Below are 18,601 nucleotides of genomic sequence, written 5' to 3'. Positions count from 1 at the left end.
AGTTACAAGAGTTTGACTACTGTATGCACAGGGGGAAATGAGAGCTGAAAGGACGAGGAAGAGGCACCTCAAACATGCTCCTCTACCACCACCCTCTGGTGAAAGTCATATACCAATACATTTTTCAAATATCAATAAAATATTTCTTAGGTTTGGAATTTTTATACTGATTTAAAAAGTTATCCTTTTTTCTGTCATATCATTTTAGTTCTTCTTTTAAACTTGTGCATCCAAATGCTTTTATCTTGAAAATCTCGAATCAGCTCTTACCCGGAAGTACCTTCATGTTATTGTGCTAACGATGTGTCATCAACACATTAGGGTGGACACAGCAAATGTTGGGTAAAATAAGAGGACAAGACCAGTGTTATATTTTATTTAGGGGCCCGTTACAGACAAGTAAGTTATATTGTCTTTGTCGACAGGCTGTCATAAAGTTAACACGACAGCAAGAGTTGAAAACGCACTCAAACTGCTAAGCTACTTTGGTTCTCCACAACTGCACTGTTAGCATCGGGCTAACTGGCTGATCCCCCGTCTACCTGACGGGACGGGAGAGAGATGTCCTGCAGCTTATTGGAGTTCTGTCGGCTCCAGGAGCTCAAAACGGTCCGGGACTACCTGTTCCAGAGCCAGAAAAACGAGCCGGTGGAGGAGAAGAATCAAACCGGTGAGTTAAACTAGGCTAACACAAGAAAGACAAGGCTAATGCAGGTCTGTAGCATGCTACAGCACATAAGTTAACTGTTAACCAAAGTGACATTAGTCCAGTTAGCTGTCTCTAGAACTAGCTAGTCGAACACTTAGCTAACCTAAGGACTGTAGCTTAATAATGTCACAGCACTGTGGCTTCAGTTCGCAAAGGGGGATTGATCTGTTTGTCTGGAACTACCTGCACTTTAATGTTTGGTTTCAGGTGATCATTATATATAGATAGAGAGATACATAGTTTTTCCTTCCCAAATTGGGCAATTATTTTGTCTCAGCAGCAGTGTTATCAAGCATTACACAGAGTAAACAATATTTAAAAGATACAATAAGATACAAATATAATAAAAGTAAGATTTAACATTGACAGCAAATGTATACAAATTCACAGTAGAAAAGACATACATCACTAGAGTATCAAAACAATTCTAAAAATAGAACCGTTCTGTAAGTGCTGTAAAAAAGGATATAACGCAATGCTTAATCTTAAATGAATTCTATTAAAAACTGCTATTTTCTAACGGCCTTACTGTAGTTATAAAGGCAAATCATTTGATGGTACGGCTATGCAAAGTGAATGATGGAGAGAGCTCCATCTGTGCTGTGCGATACCATCAGCAGGGTGCTGAAAGGGAGGAGGAGAAAAGTGTCTGCCCTTTTGGCTATGAGTCATCCCACATGAGGCACCTGAACACATCACTGCAGGATGCTCAACAAAGGAGAACACACATACACACACAGGGGCTCTAATGCCCTTTCATGTTGATGCTTTTGAACGCACAGATGGTGTCACCACCTTATTCTTGTACCGCAAGGACATTGACCAACTCACACACACTCACACTCACACACACACACACACACACACACACACACTGCATTATTAATGTCCATGGCAACAGGATTTCAGTCTGGATTTTGCAACATCACTTAGTTCCCTCACTCTTGAGTGTGATAAGGTTATATCCCTGGAGATGCTTTGTTAGTGTTCCCCTCTTGTCCTCTCTCATTTATTTGTTATAGTTTGGTACAGTTTAATTAACAAGTCTTTAGCGGTTTGACGCAACACTTTCCTACTGCCTGTGATTTCACATGCTTTTTTAATGAGACAATTAGTCCGTTTTTTATGAATTTAGGATCACTGTTATGTTTGCCCAGTTATATTACAAATCAGTATGATTTCACAAGTTAATATCCATTGTAATTTCCCTTACAGAAAATGATGTGTCCTGGGAGACCTCTGAGTGGGAGTCGGCATGGGATAGTGGGGAAAACAAAGAGGAGGAAACGACTTCTGCCACAAAGGTCTGTCATGATGTGTCTCTATTTTCACATTAGGCGATCTCCATATACTTTTTATATGCATTAGCAATTGAAAAACCTGTGTGGAAAATGAAAAAAAAAAAGTCTTGAAATATGGTTAAAATGTTTTTAAATGCGGCTGACGTGGAAAAGTTGGTGTTTGAGTTAAAGCAAAATGTGACAAAGTGGAATGCCAACAGTTTATGGGGTTATCACTCGCATCACTAGCAGATTGAAGCTACAGGTACCCTCCCACTGACTGTCCTCTTCACCCTGCAGGTGGAGGAGGAGCCCACAGAGCAGAGGGCCCCCTGGCTGCAGGACTGTGTCGTGTCCCTGTCGCCCTGCTCCGACCTGCTGGTAGTGGCCCGCGAACAGAAGGCTGTCTTTCTCTCAGGTCAGATATTCAAACACTCACTCATCTCTTAGCACACAGAGGAGTTATACATTGCTGTTAATGATTATTCATTGTTACAGCTAAGTGGCGTACAGATGATGGCGGCAGAGAGGAGATGACCCTGGCTGTGTCCTGGACTGGAACACTCAGCACTGATGAAGGGTAAGGGTCACATTTGAGATTGGAAAATGTAAGTATATTAGATGACAACAGGAAGGAAAATGACACGGACACTACTAAGGATGAAGAAAGTCACAGTGAAAATTGATAGTTGTTTGACAGTGGGGAAACAAATAAACATGAGCAAAAGGAACAGTTATTCTAAGTTCTTGAGAGAGAGAGCTGTACAGTAAACATTTTCTACTTTGTGTATGTTTTCTCACTACAGAGAGTGTGTGAGCAGCTCCATCTGCATACCGTTGGCAAGCCAGAAGCGGTAAGAATTACTAAAAAAGGGAATAGAGAGAAATGCAAAATGCTTTCTGTGTACATGACGATGTGTGTATGTGTGTGTAGGAGCTCCACAGGGCGGCCTGATTGGACATGTGTGGTCGTGGGTTTCACTTCTGGCTACGTCCGCTTCTACACAGAGGTACCTCCCCTTGGACTACAACGCTTCGTTAGCCTATGCAACAATGGCATTCAGCAGGCATTTATTTTTAAATCATTCAATAAATACTCAGGAATGTCAGTATTAAATGTAAGTCCTTTCTGGTCAGAATGGCGTTCTCCTCCTGGCCCAGCTGCTACATGAGGACCCTGTGTTGAGGCTCAAGTGTCGCACGTATGAGATCCCTCGTCATCCTGGAGTGACTGAGCAGGTAACGCACACACCGAAGACTCCTACCACAACTCTGTCTGACAATAATTTTATCTAGGAAAATACACTTGTGTTGTATTGCCGAAAACAAGATGGTTTATGGAATTAAATGTATATAGTACCGTTCTAATCTTCTAAACACTCCAGAGTTTTTTTTATTACACTCACTGACACATTGACTGATCATTATCAAATGATATGATGATTCACACACTCTCACACACCATGATAGCCACAAACTCAAGCCAGCAGCTACGGAAAACAGCACACAGTCTCTGCTGGTTGCCCAGCAACATCACCAGGGCTGCAGTCGAATTGTCCAAAAATCAGCCCCTATCGTCTATTCCTATCCACTATTCCTTGACCTCTGTGTGAAACGTCACGGGGTTAAGGAATAGTGGATAGGAGAATTCAAAAGGATTTAGGAGAAGAGACTGCGGTGCTTTGAGAATCCGACTGCTCTTTCACTATCGACGTGTTTATGATGCGCCAGCGGACGTCATAAATGTGCGTCAGCTGTGGGGAAACTACAGTTTTCTATACAGCGGACTACATGGATGTATAATAAGAATGGCGGACTACTGTAAACTCATCTAGATACTCTGCACCGTGCTCTGATGAGGTTGTTTTATGCTTTATGAACGTGGACAACAGAGAAACATAAATTCTTCATGACCAAGGTTGGAATTTAAATAAAAAAGTAAAGTGAAACTTATGCTGTCACCCTCTCCCTCCGGTCCACACATATTAATCCACATGAATCCCAATACGTATGACTGTATGAAAAGATCTTAAAATAAATACAAATGTATTTATTATAAACGTGCTAGTCCTTAACATCTATCACTGTGTATATCACCATTAAAACATCTTTTAAAAGTTTAAGAAACCCTACACAGCTGACTGAGCTGAGTAAACACTATGAAATGTTGACTTTATTTGATCATTTCAGTAAAAAAGTAACATTCATATTTCTCCTTTTGATTATTATAGTGTTGAACGTTCAAAACAAAGCACTTTGGCAAGTTACCACATAAGTTGTAAAAATGCTTAATAAGTACCGTAACTTTCATGATACAAATTTCTCGGTCATAATCGGTTGTTTCCGTGAACGGCCGAATGTTGTGTGACGACGAATGTTGTGTGACGACAAATGCTGCGGCCACAAGGCATTGTGGGGCAGCATTTTCTCCTTTCCTTTCGTAAAGGAAGGTCCAGTGTTTCCTAAGCTAAAGGAGGTTACAAAGGAAGTTTCAAACCTCCTTTCCTATCATCTAGAGAATTCCAAAGGCTCTTATCATGGCTGCCACTGAGGGACCTCCGGGTCATTTCACTCCGTTAGGAAGGTTCCTAAGCTAAACTGACAATTCCACTGCAGCCCAGGACTCAGATTTTGATTCATAAAAATAATCCGGCATGTAACCCCATAAGAAAACGTACTTCTTGTTCCTTAACTTTTGTCCGTATCCCGCTATGATATGTGGCAGATATTTGATAATTGTGTATTTTCTTTCTGTCGCAGCATGAAGAGTTAAGCATCCTGTACCCCGCTTCTATGGTCACCATCGACGGCTTCAGCCTCTTCCAGTCTCTGCGGGCCTGCAAGAACCAGGTGGCAAGAGGTACTGCTGCTTATGTGAGCGTGTGTGAGCGTGTGTGAGTGTGTGTGTGTGTGTATGTGTGCATCCAACTAACTGGCTTGTGTGTTTATAGTGTAGGATAAGAGTCATAGGGTTTTAGTGTCTAGCGAACAAACTTGACGATTTTTTTAAAGTGTTTTAGTGTGCTAACTATGGATGCGTTCTTCTCTTGCTGGCTGTTTGGATAGTGTTTGCCTCAATGCATTCAGGTACTAAGGAAAAAAACACAAAACTACAACTGCCCCACTCATACCCCCTTTTAGATTAGCAGCCATGCTTTAGCGGGTTTTCTCTGAGCATCTAGTCGTGCCGTGTGTGTGTGTGTGTGCGTCTTCCATTTAATTTGACCAAATTTGATTCCTGTCAATATTAATGTACCTGTTTTAAATGTAACTTAATTTCTAGACATGACTGCTAACTATAGATTATAAAACCCTTGTCAAACATTTGGTGTTTCAATGACAAGCTGTGTTTTTTTTATCCAACCAGCGGCAGCAGCAGGCAGTGATGTGATCCAGCCCCCTCCCCTGGCCTATAAGAAGTGGGGTCTGCAGGACATGGACACCATTGTGGACCACTGTAGTGTGGGTAGGAAATAACTTTTAATGATCACTTATAATATACTGATTGGTGTTTTTGGCTGACCTTGTTTTGAATCACAGGGTAAAAGTGATTAGAGGTCAATTTGAATTACACTTTAATAATATGTTGACAACAATCAGAATCTGGTTTAAATATTTGATTTAAAATAAGATTAAAGAACGATGACAGGAAACCCTGTAAGCACTTATTCAATGTTTTCCCCACATCCCTGTTCTCCTCCATCTCTCCTGCTGTTAGGCGTGATGACGCTGTGTGTGTTTGACCAGATGAAGAACGCTTCTATCCTCGGGGGGTTTCATGCTTCAGTCAAGGGAAACCCCCCCGCTATGAGCCAGTATGTCACTGTGGGAGGTGGGCCATACACGGGCTTCTACTATGCTGTAGAGGTGAGTGAGAGAGAGAAGGAGCAGGCCGTTTGTTTTCCAATGAGGATTACAAATAAGGCAACCTAACTGTATAACTGGATATTCAAGAGACAGGGCCAGACATAAGAGTGCATTTAGGGAGAGTAAACTCAGCTGTTGGTGTCTTTCTGTTTGTCTTCAGGGAAGCTCCCAGCCTCTCCTCTCTCACGTGGCTCTGGCTGTGGCCAGTAAACTCACCTCAGCTCTCTTCAGTGCTGCAAGGTACTGGTGTGTGTGTGTGTGTGTGTGTGTGTGTGTGTGTGTGTGTGTGTGTGTGTGTGTGTGTGTGTGTGTGTGTGTGTGTGTGTGTGTGTGTGTGTGTGTGTGTGTGTGTGTGGTGTGTGTGTGTGTGTGTGTGTGTGTGGTGTGTGTGTGTGTGTGTGTGTGTGTGTGTGTGTGTGGTGTGTGTGTGTGTGTGTGTGTGTGTGTGTGTGTGTGTGTGTTGTGTGTGTAGTGTGTGTGTGTGTGTGTGTGTGTGTGTGTGTGTGTGCTGTGTGTGTGATGTGTGTGTGTGTGTGTGTGTGTGTGTGTGTGTGTGTGTGTGTGTGTGTGTGTGTGTGTGTGTGTGTGTGTGTGTGTGTGTGTGTGTGTGTGTGTGTGTGTGTGTGTGTGTGTGTGTGTGTGTGTGTGTGTGTGTGTGTGTGTGTGTGTGTGTGTGTGTGTGTGTGTGTGTGTGTGTGTGTGTGTGTGTGTGTGATAAGAAAACCTTTGAAAAATATGCAAATTTAGAACATCATTATTTTTAAAAAAAACATACAAACTAATAATACGGAACAAACTGGACTAAACTAATTTGTGTAGTGCATGACTTTAAAGATAAATAGGGTTGTCCAATGTTTCCTTGTGCCAGTGTGAGCATGTATTTCCTGTCTCATACACACTTGAAGAATGAATGCAGCACTGTTGTTAGCTAAGTTCTGCTCCAACAGCCCAATCAGTACTGTGATATATAGCCTGCTCTCTGCTCAATGCTGCTTAATACAGGATGTTGGTTTGCTTCTATCCTCCCCTGAGTCTCCTCTCATTCTCTTTCTGGTGTATCTCAACTGCCTGTCAGTCGCCAAATCTCCTGTATTACTTTTTCCAACTTTCTAGTCTTCCTTTATCCATTTTTCCCTCACAGATTCATCATCTAATTAGTCTCTTGCTAACCTTCTTTGTGTGTGTTTCATTATTTCCTCCCAGTGGATGGTTGGGTTGGAACAAGCATAAGAATGAAGAGGAAGTTCAGAAACAGAAGCCGAAGGTGGAGCCTGCTACGCCCTTGACCATCAGGTACCAGTCATGATATCTCAACACAAAGGCCCGATTGCCCCTGCTCTTGAAGCATGTTCATGAACCTTCATCGTTCTTTCTCTTAAATCCTCTTCCACTCAGATTTGGTCTCCCAGACTCCCGTCGTCATGGCGAGTCCATCTGTCTGTCCCCCTGCAACACGCTGGCCGGAGTGACGGATGACTTTGGTCGGGTCACGCTGCTGGACTTGGCCAGGGGCGTGGCCATCCGCATGTGGAAAGGTGAGGAGAAAGAAGAGAAAGATGACCAAGGACTGAGAAGGGAACTATTAAGAGGTTTTGAAGTTGAACTCGTGATGCACACAAATATTGGCGCTTCATTGGTTATGGCAGATTTATCGGCATTGGACAGAAATGAACACATTTTCTCCAATAAGATGCACAAGATGAAAAAGGTCAAATGTGCTGTGTTTGTGCCGACTGTGTGCCTTAGTGACAGCCTCATCCAAGCTTGTTAAAGTAAGACATTTCTAGTTTTTGTTTAAAGATGTAACATCATGTAACATGTTACGTTAGTTCAAGTAATTTCCCTATTACACCTAATTGTCGTGTACCTTTTGGTAAAACATTATTCATTATGTCTGCATCTACCAATAAGCCATCACTATGATAGTTGGCATAATAACATGGTTATTCCACTAAAGAAGATTATTTATGTTCTCTCCATGAGGTGAAAGAAATGTGTACAAATGTCTGTATTGGCAATACAGACATTTACAGAAATGTTACGTTTCTCTCAGTGGATTTTACAGTTTGTACAAAATATGAATACGATGCCCAAAATATTGTCATATCCAAAATTGGCAAAATTAAAATACATTAACGGAGTCTGTTCCTACTTTATAATCAATTATGATGCTGTGCATTTAATAGAAACATGGATGTGTCCCTGAAATGTAAATGTGACCATTCATTGGTTTAACTTCCTGCAGGTTACAGAGATGCTCAGCTGGGATGGCTGCAGGTTCCAGAGGAGCGAGTCGATCGAGACTTATCCCCCTCTGCCTCCCACCCCAGACGCCATGCTTTGTTCCTGGTCATCTACGCGCCGCGCAGAGGGATCCTGGAGGTGTGGGGGATGCAGCACGGACCCCGAGTCGGAGCCTTCACTGTGGGCAAACACTGCAGGTACAAACATGCACACAAGCAAATCAGATGTGTCTTAGCCTAAAAGCATCACAAACAAGCATATCGCAAAAGCACTTGCACTGTAAAACAAATGTGAAATGTAAATGATTCTCTCATTCATGTGTTTGCACACTTTCAGGTTGCTGTATGCTGGCTACCGTCTGATGGGGGTGAACAGTGTGACCAGTAAGGGCTGGCAGCTCCACACACAGCAGGTGTGTCTGCTGGATCCCATCACAGGAGCTCTGAGGACCGTCAACATCCCCTTCCACCTGGCCCTCAGGTTGGTACACGCAGGAAAACACACATACGTTCACTTTAAATAAACAGTAGAAGGCAATTTAAAGGCATAGTGAACAACCTCTGAAGCACACTAGTCAATATGTCAGACATAGTGCATGCAAAAACCAAATGGTAAAATACACATATTTCTTATTTTTGTACATATTTCGCTCCCTAAATTCGGCAAAACCCTTATTTGGATAATGCTAATGAATGTTAAGGCGATGGAATTTTTAATAACTGGACTGTAATCATTTACGTTTGCACGGTCTTCAACCACAACTACAAAAGCCGTCATACTCTTTCAAAACGCTTGCCTTCAATCATGGATTTTTAGGCTGTGATACCTTGTTCCTAGTCTACAAGCATTTTTAAGACACCCTTTTAATGAGTGCTGCACGGAATCCATTCAAACCCTATCTTTGTCCATTTCAGTGACAAGAAGAGTGAGCGAGCCAAAGATATGCACCTGTTAAAGAAACTGACTACTCTCCTCAGGAGCAGAGAGGTGGAGCCCGGTAAGAGATCCTCGAGTGAGATCAGAATGGAGGTTTAGATATAATTCTATAAACTGAGATCCAAAATCCATCCGTTTCTAAGTCCTACTCGTCTTTCAGATATATTGGAGAGCGAAGCCAAAAGTGCGCTGCTGGACATCAAACATCCCGCCATTAAAAAGCAGGTATAAACAAATATAAAATACTGATTGCTTCAGACACTAATAGAGAGGCCTATTTTTTTGTGGTCACAGTTGTATTTCTAATTGCAGTCTTTGCACTTTCCTTTTAGGCTTTGGAGTCACTACTGTCCAATAAGAATGCTCCTGTCTCTTGTCTTGCTAACATCACATCCGCCTTATATGACACTCTAAAGCAACAAGGTAGTGATTCAGTTTATATTTAAGAAAATATATATTGTTTTGATATATCTAAGATGTAATAATAAAAGAGTCCTTGACTGGTTTCCAAAACATGTGCCCAGCTTAATGGCTGAAATGTGAACTAGTGTAAATGTGAAGCATCATGGAAATGGAAATGAATGTCTGTGTTGTTGTGTATGTGTGCATGACAGACCCAGATGAAGTGGATCCAGCTCTACAGCAGCTCTGCTCCTCTCAGCTGAAACTGCTTCAGCTCTACTCTGACATCCAGCAGCTGCACTCTGCTGCAGACACAGAGACCTGCCCTGAAGATGTGAGCGGACACACCTACAGAAAGCTTGTTCATAGTACTCGCATAAACAACCAATTGTAAAACAACATAACATATGCTAACATGGGTTGGGATAAAAACATTATAAAAGATTGTATATTTTTAAAATAGTAAAAGTAATAATAAACTATAATATAGGTCCAAAGATGGTGAACCATAAAACAACAACTATTTCAAAAAACATGGTGCACAGAAGGATGTAGAAACAGGTATTGTGGTCAAACTTAGAGATCGACAATTTGAAGAAACAAATGTGTTTTGCATGCTTAAAGGTGGGGTAGGTAAGTTTGAGAAACTGGCTCGAGATACACTTTTTGTTATATTCCATGGAATGCTCTTAACATCCCGATAGCAATGAATATCTTAAGTGCTTTGACAAAAAATCCATTAAAAAAATGTCATCTGTGGAAGCCGTAATACTGTAAAAAGCACGACCAATCATTTTAGCCGGGCCGGCTAAAATAACTGGATGGCCTGCCTGCCTGTCAGCCTTCCATCGGGGCACAAACTTATCTCGTGCCCTCATTGGTCATGTGTGCGTTCGTGTGTGTTGGAGGAGGGGCTCTATAAGGAAGTGGCAGATTTTCTCCGGTTGTGTATTTTCAAATTCTAGCGATCTCGAGCCGGTTTCTCAAATGTACCTACCCCACCTTTAATGACTTAACTAAATCAATAATTGATTCGTCAACCAAATTGTTCGAGTATTAGTCGTCTAGGAATTGTTTAGGTCTAGGAAACCTCTTGAAAGAACAGGCTCACAATGTTGCTATTTTTGTAATATTTATCCTTATTTCATGCAGCGGGACCTTATGATCTATCATCACCTTATTTATGATTGTTTGCTTGTTTCTTCCTCACTTAAACGGATGTACACTAAATAATACCGATGTGGTCCCCCCCCAGGAGGAGTCTCTGGAAGGCATCGAGGAGGAGCTGTCCCGTGTTGGTCCTACCTTACAACGCTACGCTCAGCTCACTACCAGACCCAGTGTGTCCTTCGCCCAGGACTCGCCCAACTCCCTCCTGCCCGCCCAGGCCTTCCTCTCCCAGATGGAGTGCACCGAGGGAGAGGAGCTGAGGGTAATCCGCGGCTCTGAAACCCAATGGAATCAGCTAGGTAGGGTAACATGACACTAAGATGTTTAAGTGTTTGTCTAATACCAGAGAAATATTCAAAACAAGTTTTATGGAGGAGAACAGAAATGCAATGTTTTCAACCCTTTGATGAACAGAAATCTCAGTGACTTCAGACATCTTGAGTACACTCCATGAATCCAGACTGAGGACTTTAATCGTGTGTTTCCTTCACAGGGAACTTTATGTTCTGGGGTTGTCTGTGTGGAAAGAGCCCACTCCATCAAATGTGTGACACACTGCAGCAGGCAGGCATCAGTCCTCAGCAGCTCCTGGTAAGATGGATGAAGAGGCTGATAAATAGGATAATGATATGTATTTGTTCAAATGTAAAATGATAATGTGGCGGTTCCTTTTCGAAGTCTAATCTAAATTGTTTCCATCATATGTCAATAACCTAAGAACAGTTGAAAAAAAAGGTTTTGCCAGGTTAATAGTTTTTACGTTTCTTAAAAAAAAGAACCTTATGTTAAAATGGTGGGAACATAACTTTCTTTTTTTTTAAACGGTGAATAGATAATTTTTTGCAGGATCATGTTTGTTGTTGTAATACTAATTTCCACCACAGGAGGTTGAATTGCACCACCATAACATGTACTGAATGGAGCTAAAAGCTTTCATAGGAGTTATTCCAGGCAAAAGAGAGACATAATAATGTAATATAACATACTATTTATAAAATATATAGGAATAACTGTTGTTTAGAGTGCAAGGAGACATTAAACCTCACCTATTTAGAACATGGGGTAATGGTGCACTTCAACGTTGTGTGGCCAGAATAAATATAACGACAACAAACACTTAAAAATGATCCTGACATAAATGTTTTCCACCTGTTCTGAAGGAGAGAAAGCAATATAGATCCGGCTTAGATAATGGTCATCAGGTAGTTTTTTCTTTTTGTAGAATGTTTCCCATAGCCCTAACAACTGCCATGTGAAAAATGCGCATTACAGCAGTCTTTAGGACATTCCTCTTTCTTTCAGTCCCTGTTGCTGAGTGTGTGGTTGCAAAGAGAGAAGGAGGTGCTACAGAAACCAGAAGAAACTGTCAAAAATCTACACACACTACTCATCGCCCTTAGCAACATGAAAGGTATGTGCATGTCTCCAGAGTGTGCTGACATGTTTGCTTGAATATCTGTCAAGTCAAACCAATAAAAAAGGAGAAGAGAGTCACCATTTCTTCTTCTCTCTCTTTTCTCAATAGGTGCAGTTGAGGATTCCTGGGACCCCCAGTCTATCTCTCCCTGGTGGCAGCAGGTCCGCACTACATGCATCCAGTCCCACAACGCTGCTGCTGCTCTGCTGGCTGCTTTTGTTGCTCACCGCGCTACCAAAGCTAGCATCACAAGCCGGGCTGACAGCAAGGTAGGGAAGTCTCATGCACACACACAGATACACATACACACATAGAAATACAGATTTGCAACACAAACAGCACTATGACTTCATTTCTTTTGGGTCTAATATTGACACTTAAACCATACTTCCTGACTTCCTGCTTGTTTTATGTGTTTGTGTGTGACAGTTTCAGTCAGAGTGGGAGGCAGTGTCCCTTGAGCTGGAGCAGTGGCTGGTGTGTGTTCGCCAGCTGGAGGATGTGTTGGTGCTGCAGACTCTGCTATTGGTGCCTCCTCCTCAGGGCGCAACAGGGGGCGCTGCACCACAGTGCTCCATCAAAACGCTGCTGGAGGGAGGCACAGGTAGACCATAAGGAAGTTCCTCAGGGACATTAACAGGCATAAAGCATTATTCCTACATGCTTCTTTTTTTATGTTACCTTATTATGAAGTATTTTCATTCTTTCTTATACTCATACTTCTTTCAGTACTCATATTCTGGTTTTTAGTTCATAACACAGATCGTCTTATATATATTTTTTAATCCCGTTCTTTTCATCTATCTAATTAATGAATTAATCTAATTATCTATATAGGTGGCATTGCCGACAGTATCTCCAAGTGGGTGTTTAGGCACAACTTGGCCCCTGAGCGATTGAAGGAGATTCTCCAAAAGAAAGAAGAGGCAGATGAAAAACTCGAGCAGAAGTCCGGTGAAGGAAAGGAGCCGGAGGAGGGGAATCAAGAGGACACAGACAGAACAGCAGGTCAGAACTTAGGACTGAATTAAGATCTCATAGCAAATCTTGGCTTCTGATAAAAAATAGTTTGAATACAGACACATTGAGATGAATTCATTATGTGTTTTTCAGAGCTGCTAGTGGCAGTTTGCCAGCGCTTCCCTCACTCCCTGTCTCCTGACCTGCTCTCCGCCCACTGCTGCTGGGAATATGTGGTGCAGTGGAACAAAGACCCCGAGGTACACATTCACACATGCACATAAGTCTTCCTGTTTATTAAATCGTATAGATTTGAGCTTATTTCTATTGTCCTCAATTTACCTAATTATATATTAACTTGATTCTTTCAATTCCATATTCCAAATTCCAGTACAAAATTAAATGAGCTAATTCCAATACCAGGTTCTAATTCCAATTCCAGGTTCCATATTCCAAATTCCATTTCCAGGTTCTAATTCAAAATTCCAATTCCACATTCTAGATTCCAATTCTAAATTTGACTATAAATTAAAATTCCCATTCAATATTTAAATTCCAATAAAAAAAATTCTAGGTTCCAATTCCAAATCCCAATTCCACTTCCAAAGTTTCGATTCCAAATCCCAATTCCAGGTTGTCATTCCACATTTGAAATTCCAAATCTGAATTCAGGGTTCCAATTCCACATTCCAATTCAAGGTTCCAAATCCCAATTCCACTTCCAATTCCACTTGCAATTCATTTTACCGAAAGCAGCTACCGTTTTTAAACTATAGTTAGAAATGTAAGAGGTTTATCTCTCATTCAGAACAATGGAAAGGCTCTCCTTTCACAGCACATCTCCATGGTCATCACAGGTGTTTGATAACGTTGTCACCATGGTAACCTTTGATCTCTGGGCTTACACACACAGGTGTTTGATAACATTCATTCACTACTACTTACATTTAATATTGAACTCCTTCAGCCTACTTTCAGCTACAGAAACCATTCAACTATTAAATGATTCAGCTATTTCAGGACATTGAGGCTATACATTTAGTTGTTTATACCTTTTTTTAAACCTTTTCTTTTAAATATTAAGCTTCTTCACTATTTGTCCTACTCTTCCAGTTTAACATTTCACTTTCAAGTCATTGCAATGCATTTGAGCTGTAACAATTTGATTCAAATCATTTCACTTTTCTGCATTTCTCCGCTAAGTTCAGCAACACACTTACTTGGTCTCTGTAGCTAACAGCAGACAGAGACCATTCAACTAATAACATATTCAGCTTTTTCTGCATTTTCAGCCAAATTCAGCAACTAATGTACACAGTTTACAGCATTCACACGCATTTTCTAGTTTGTTCTTAAGCTTGAAAAGTGATCTGTAAAGAAAACTATTATGAATGTAATGACTAAATCTGGACTGACTCCTGATTCTCTTCGTAGGAGGGCCAATATTTATGGTGTGCTGTGGAACATTTGAAGCTGGTCTCCAGTCCACATATCCAGCTAGGTGAGAGGCTTTTCTTTACCAATCATTTAATATAATAGTTTTTCAAATCTATCTAATAATATGTCAAATCCATTAGGTAAAGGGTGAACTGCTCTTTAGGTATGCATTAAATAACAACTCAAATATATCCTCAGAGTGAAAATAATACAGCAGCAGAATATATCAATGTCCCCTCAAATCAGTACCTTCTGAAAGTGACGGTCTCTACTGTGTCGTTGGATTTTCCTCTCAGGTATTTCTGCGATGATGTGGAGCACGTTCATTGTGAAGCGCTTCTCAGCAGCAGCCTACCTCATGGAGAAGGTAAGTCACACACATACGTATGCATATGTGTTTTCGAGTCTGAGAGGCACTAAATGAGATGTTCACACTTCTTGTTCCTAGGTGGGGAAAGCACCCAAAGATCGCTTATGTCGACGGGTAAGTACATTTGAATTGAAGTTATTTCTGATTGTATAATTATGTTATTAGGATGCCATATTAAGGACATGTATTTGTTTGTGCAGGACGTCGGGATGGGAGACAAAGCCGTGACTTCTTTCCTGGGCTGCTGTGTGCAGCTGCTGCAGATCCTCATGGAGGTGACTGGAGTATTGGTTAAAAATACGAGCCCTTTGTCTTTTATAGATTACCCTGTAAGTAAAGACATTCCTGTAAAAAGCATGGAGAAACCACTAGCCCCACTAACCACACCTGTACTTGATACACATGTGATGTAGCATGCTGCTTGCAATTAGAATTGGTGTCTGATATGGTTTCTTCACAAAATAGTTCAACCACCTTGTTAAAAAAATCAAAAGTAAAGGAGAGACACTACAGGTCAGTAGGGTAAAACAGTATATCTGATATCACCTTGAAACTTCCCTCAGTTTATTTCTATCTGTATTACTGATGTTTCTTTTCAATAGCCTAACATTGGACTTGTTATAGAAACAAAATATCCCAAACTTAATAAATGGTGCCTGTAGTGACCCACCTTCAATCAACTGCAGGTTACGAGTTTCCACATCACACCACGAGTCAGTATGCAACTTACTCGTGATTGGCTTGCATGTCACAAATCCTGCTCGTATTAAACTCACTTTCATGAAGCTAAGAGCAGCCTTCAGCAGATGAAATGGAAAAATGGCCTTCGAGTGTCAAACAGCAGGATCCTGCTCAGTGAATCTCAAACCCAACAGTGCCAGGAAAATGAGAAAAGCTCACTTTTTGAGGGCTTTACATTTGTGCATGTGTGTATTCTGCACTTTAAATATGTGGTAACAATGTTAATTAACCATATGTTGTTTACTAACCCACACGCCTTTCTCATCATCATCATCTCCTCTGCTGCGTTTCCCCGCAGGCGGACTCTGCTGTGGAGGAGGTCTCGGCCCCGGAGCTGTCCATGGAGGAGGCGTGGTGCGGGGCAGAGGGCCCGGCGTCTCTGGCTGAGATGGCCCTGGAGCAGAGGGGCGTCCACTACCCTCTGGTGCAGCACCACTGCCTGGTCGCCTCCCTGCTACATGCTGCTATGACCTTTAGCCTGAAGGTCAAACCTCTCAGCCTGTTTGACAGCAAGGTGAGGAGACTGCTGACACACATATACTCATGATTAGAGAAGGGAATCCTTTAGAGATACACACATTTACATTTCGTCTAACGATAGTCAGACCGGAAAGATCCGATTCATGTATTTTTTTCCTTTCTAAGAACTCAAATTGACAGCATACAGAAACTGTTTTCCATATAACAGTAATGAGTTAAACTAACAGTAATTACTTTATTAACTAATTTAAACTTTTTATTGTGTCAGAAAACAAGGTAAATTAAGGTTTTAAACGTAGGTTTCTTTTTTTGTACCATGGCACCCCTTATTTGGGCTATTGAATGTTTACACTTATACAATAAAAAAGTAATTGAGTCACCAGACCACTTTGAATTCAATACTTAGTTTAATATTGTATTCTTTTTAAGATTGTGATCCTAGCATTAGTTAGGTGTCATTTGTTATCTTTGCTACCTGTTATAACCAAAGGGAAATATTATAAAGAACACTCTCCATTGGTTGTTATTACAAAAACTAAACCCTATTGTATTGAGTTATTTGTGCACCAACATGTCTGTCTGCTTTCTCAGGGCAAGAATGCTTTCTTCAGAGATCTGACCACCATCCAGCTGATGCCCAGCGGAGACATGGACCCCGGCCTGGTGTCAATACGACAAGAGGTGAGAGCTGGGTCAACAGAAAAAGAAGATCTTAAAACAAAGGATTTTTCCTCATCTGCTTCCGTCTCTTCTTCCCTCTCCGTACCCGTCCTCTTATCTACGTTTCCCTCCTTCCTCCTGTGTTCAGTTCCTCCTCCGGGTGCTGACGGCCTGGGTGCAGGCTATCAACGATCCGTCCATCTCAGCCTCCGGCAACACGTCCCCCTTTCCCCCCTCGAATGGCCCCAAGGCTGACTGGTGGCCCTCGCTGTGTCTGGAGCTGGGCTCCCTGCTGCAGGTCAACCCCGACATCCTGAGGAGACACCTGGTCTGTGAGCTCTACAGCCAGGGCCTGGACCCCCGCGCTGAGGAGGCAAGGGAACATGTGCTTTCCTTTGTGGCAGGCACACACTAACAACAAACTATTCTCCTGACCACAGGGCTTGATTCAGTCCAGTGTCCTGCTCTGACTTCTCTTAATCCCCCCCCCCCCCAGGTGATGCTGGAGGTGGAGGATAAGGACGTGCTGGGCTCCCAGCTGCTGGTGCTGACGGGACAGAGGCTGAGCTACTGTCTGCTCCACAGCCAGAGTCAGACGCAGTCCGCCATGGAGCTGCTGGCCCGCCTGCCCCCCACCCTTTGCACATGGATCAAGGCGATGGTGAGGCACCAGACAATGTCATCTTATACACTGAGGACATTTCTGACTGGACACTGAACCACAAATCCTCAAATCAACCTTACTGTCTGCAGCGACAGAGCTACAGAAGCTAACAGACTACTGACATTAGTGAAACAAATAAAAGAATTCAGTGTTCTCACTCAACAGGATTTCTTTTCATTTTCCTTTTTAACCCTTGTGCATCCTATTTCTTTTTTTAATTGCTCTGACATCCATTAAAGGTCTAAAGTGTATATTTGTATTATTTTCGATTATCACCAAGTCAAATATTTTATATATGATCCTGAAAATCACTTGCAAATATTCATTTATTTTAGAATGCGAACCCTTTAAATAGCAGTTTCTTTACACAATGCCACTGTTAATGTGTTATGGGAAACACAAAGAGTTTTGTCCACTGATAGTATTTTCCCTGATTGGAACACACACCATGTTGCCCTTATGGTCTTGCTGCCTGTTTACCAGCGTAATATTGATAACATGTTGTTTTGTCCTGCAGGACCCCAGTGAGCTGCGCTGCCCCCTCGTCCCCCTGTCCCAGACCAGCAGGCTGGTGGGCCGGCTGGTTGAAATCCTGCCGGAGAACCACGCCCAGTACAGCCTGGCCCTGCACCTGCTGGAGGCTGTGGAGGCCCTCTCTGCTGAGGGCTGACCCCGAGAGGTGGAGGGCAGCACCTTCAAAGGCAGTGTCAGTGAGGGCAGGTGGAGAGAAGGAAATTAAGAAATAAAACAAGGTCTGTACCAATTTAGGGTAATGAGAAAATATGATTAACAGCCTTCTGAACCTCTTTGTCATGGAGATTTTGTGTTTCGTCACTCAGCTCATGTTTATAAGATATATTTGTTCTCACAACTTAATTGAAGAAAGATTAAGAGTGCATATTATAGCCTTTTAACCTTTTTTTTAATCCATCATATTTTCCGCGCATGTAACATGAATTGTATTGTGTTATTGAAGATTATTGTCTGAAAAATAAGTTGAAGGAATGGTTATTAATGGACAGGGCATGTTTGTCTGAGGAACTTTAGAGATCACATGTCAGTGTTGGTATCCTAACTGTGTGCCATATCAGAGTTCAGTTCTCCTTCTTCCTTTCTCCCTCCCATGGACAAGAGATGTATCATAAAGAAATATGGACCTTATTTTTTATTTATATATGCAGACAGTACTGTACTATCTGTGCCTGTTTGTCTCCTATTCTGTAGTCTGTGTCATTGCAGAATAAAGAGCTTTCTAATGCAGTGT

At 41.9% G+C, this 18,601-nt stretch overlaps 1 protein-coding gene across 1 annotated transcript; it reads left to right on the top strand.

Moving 5' to 3' along the window:
- Positions 1-302: 302 nt before the first annotated feature.
- rab3gap2 (RAB3 GTPase activating protein subunit 2 (non-catalytic)) lies at positions 303-18,598 on the top strand. Its single transcript, XM_034126281.1, has 35 exons — positions 303-670; positions 1,925-2,013; positions 2,290-2,407; positions 2,488-2,569; positions 2,796-2,843; positions 2,924-2,999; positions 3,127-3,228; positions 4,750-4,849; positions 5,357-5,455; positions 5,708-5,856; positions 6,017-6,096; positions 7,060-7,149; positions 7,252-7,391; positions 8,102-8,297; positions 8,437-8,580; positions 9,015-9,097; positions 9,197-9,261; positions 9,369-9,459; positions 9,651-9,772; positions 10,694-10,907; positions 11,102-11,199; positions 11,911-12,019; positions 12,134-12,294; positions 12,455-12,629; positions 12,863-13,033; positions 13,139-13,245; positions 14,420-14,486; positions 14,719-14,789; positions 14,871-14,906; positions 14,993-15,067; positions 15,832-16,047; positions 16,605-16,694; positions 16,822-17,046; positions 17,170-17,334; positions 17,855-18,598. The coding sequence occupies exons 1-35, from the start codon at positions 562-564 to the stop codon at positions 18,005-18,007; spliced, it is 4,116 nt and encodes a 1,371-aa protein (XP_033982172.1). The 5' UTR covers positions 303-561; the 3' UTR covers positions 18,008-18,598.
- Positions 18,599-18,601: the final 3 nt, after the last annotated feature.

Source organism: Trematomus bernacchii, unplaced genomic scaffold (genome assembly GCF_902827165.1).
Source record: "Trematomus bernacchii unplaced genomic scaffold, fTreBer1.1, whole genome shotgun sequence".
Taxonomy (NCBI): Eukaryota; Metazoa; Chordata; class Actinopteri; order Perciformes; family Nototheniidae; genus Trematomus; species Trematomus bernacchii.
Note: the sequence above shows the minus strand (reverse complement) of the source record. Positions and strands in the feature narration are given on the sequence as shown.

What these genes read in the sequence shown, in the direction of transcription:
- rab3gap2 (XM_034126281.1), top strand. Translation starts at nt 562, where the DNA reads ATGTCCTGCAGCTTATTGGAGTTCTGTCGGCTCCAGGAGCTCAAAACG. An exon ending in GAAGGCTGTCTTTCTCTCAG is followed by an intron (nt 2,408 to 2,487) that starts GTCAGATATTCA and finishes TCATTGTTACAG; the next exon opens with CTAAGTGGCGTACAGATGAT. An exon ending in ACTGTGGGCAAACACTGCAG is followed by an intron (nt 8,298 to 8,436) that starts GTACAAACATGC and finishes GCACACTTTCAG; the next exon opens with GTTGCTGTATGCTGGCTACC.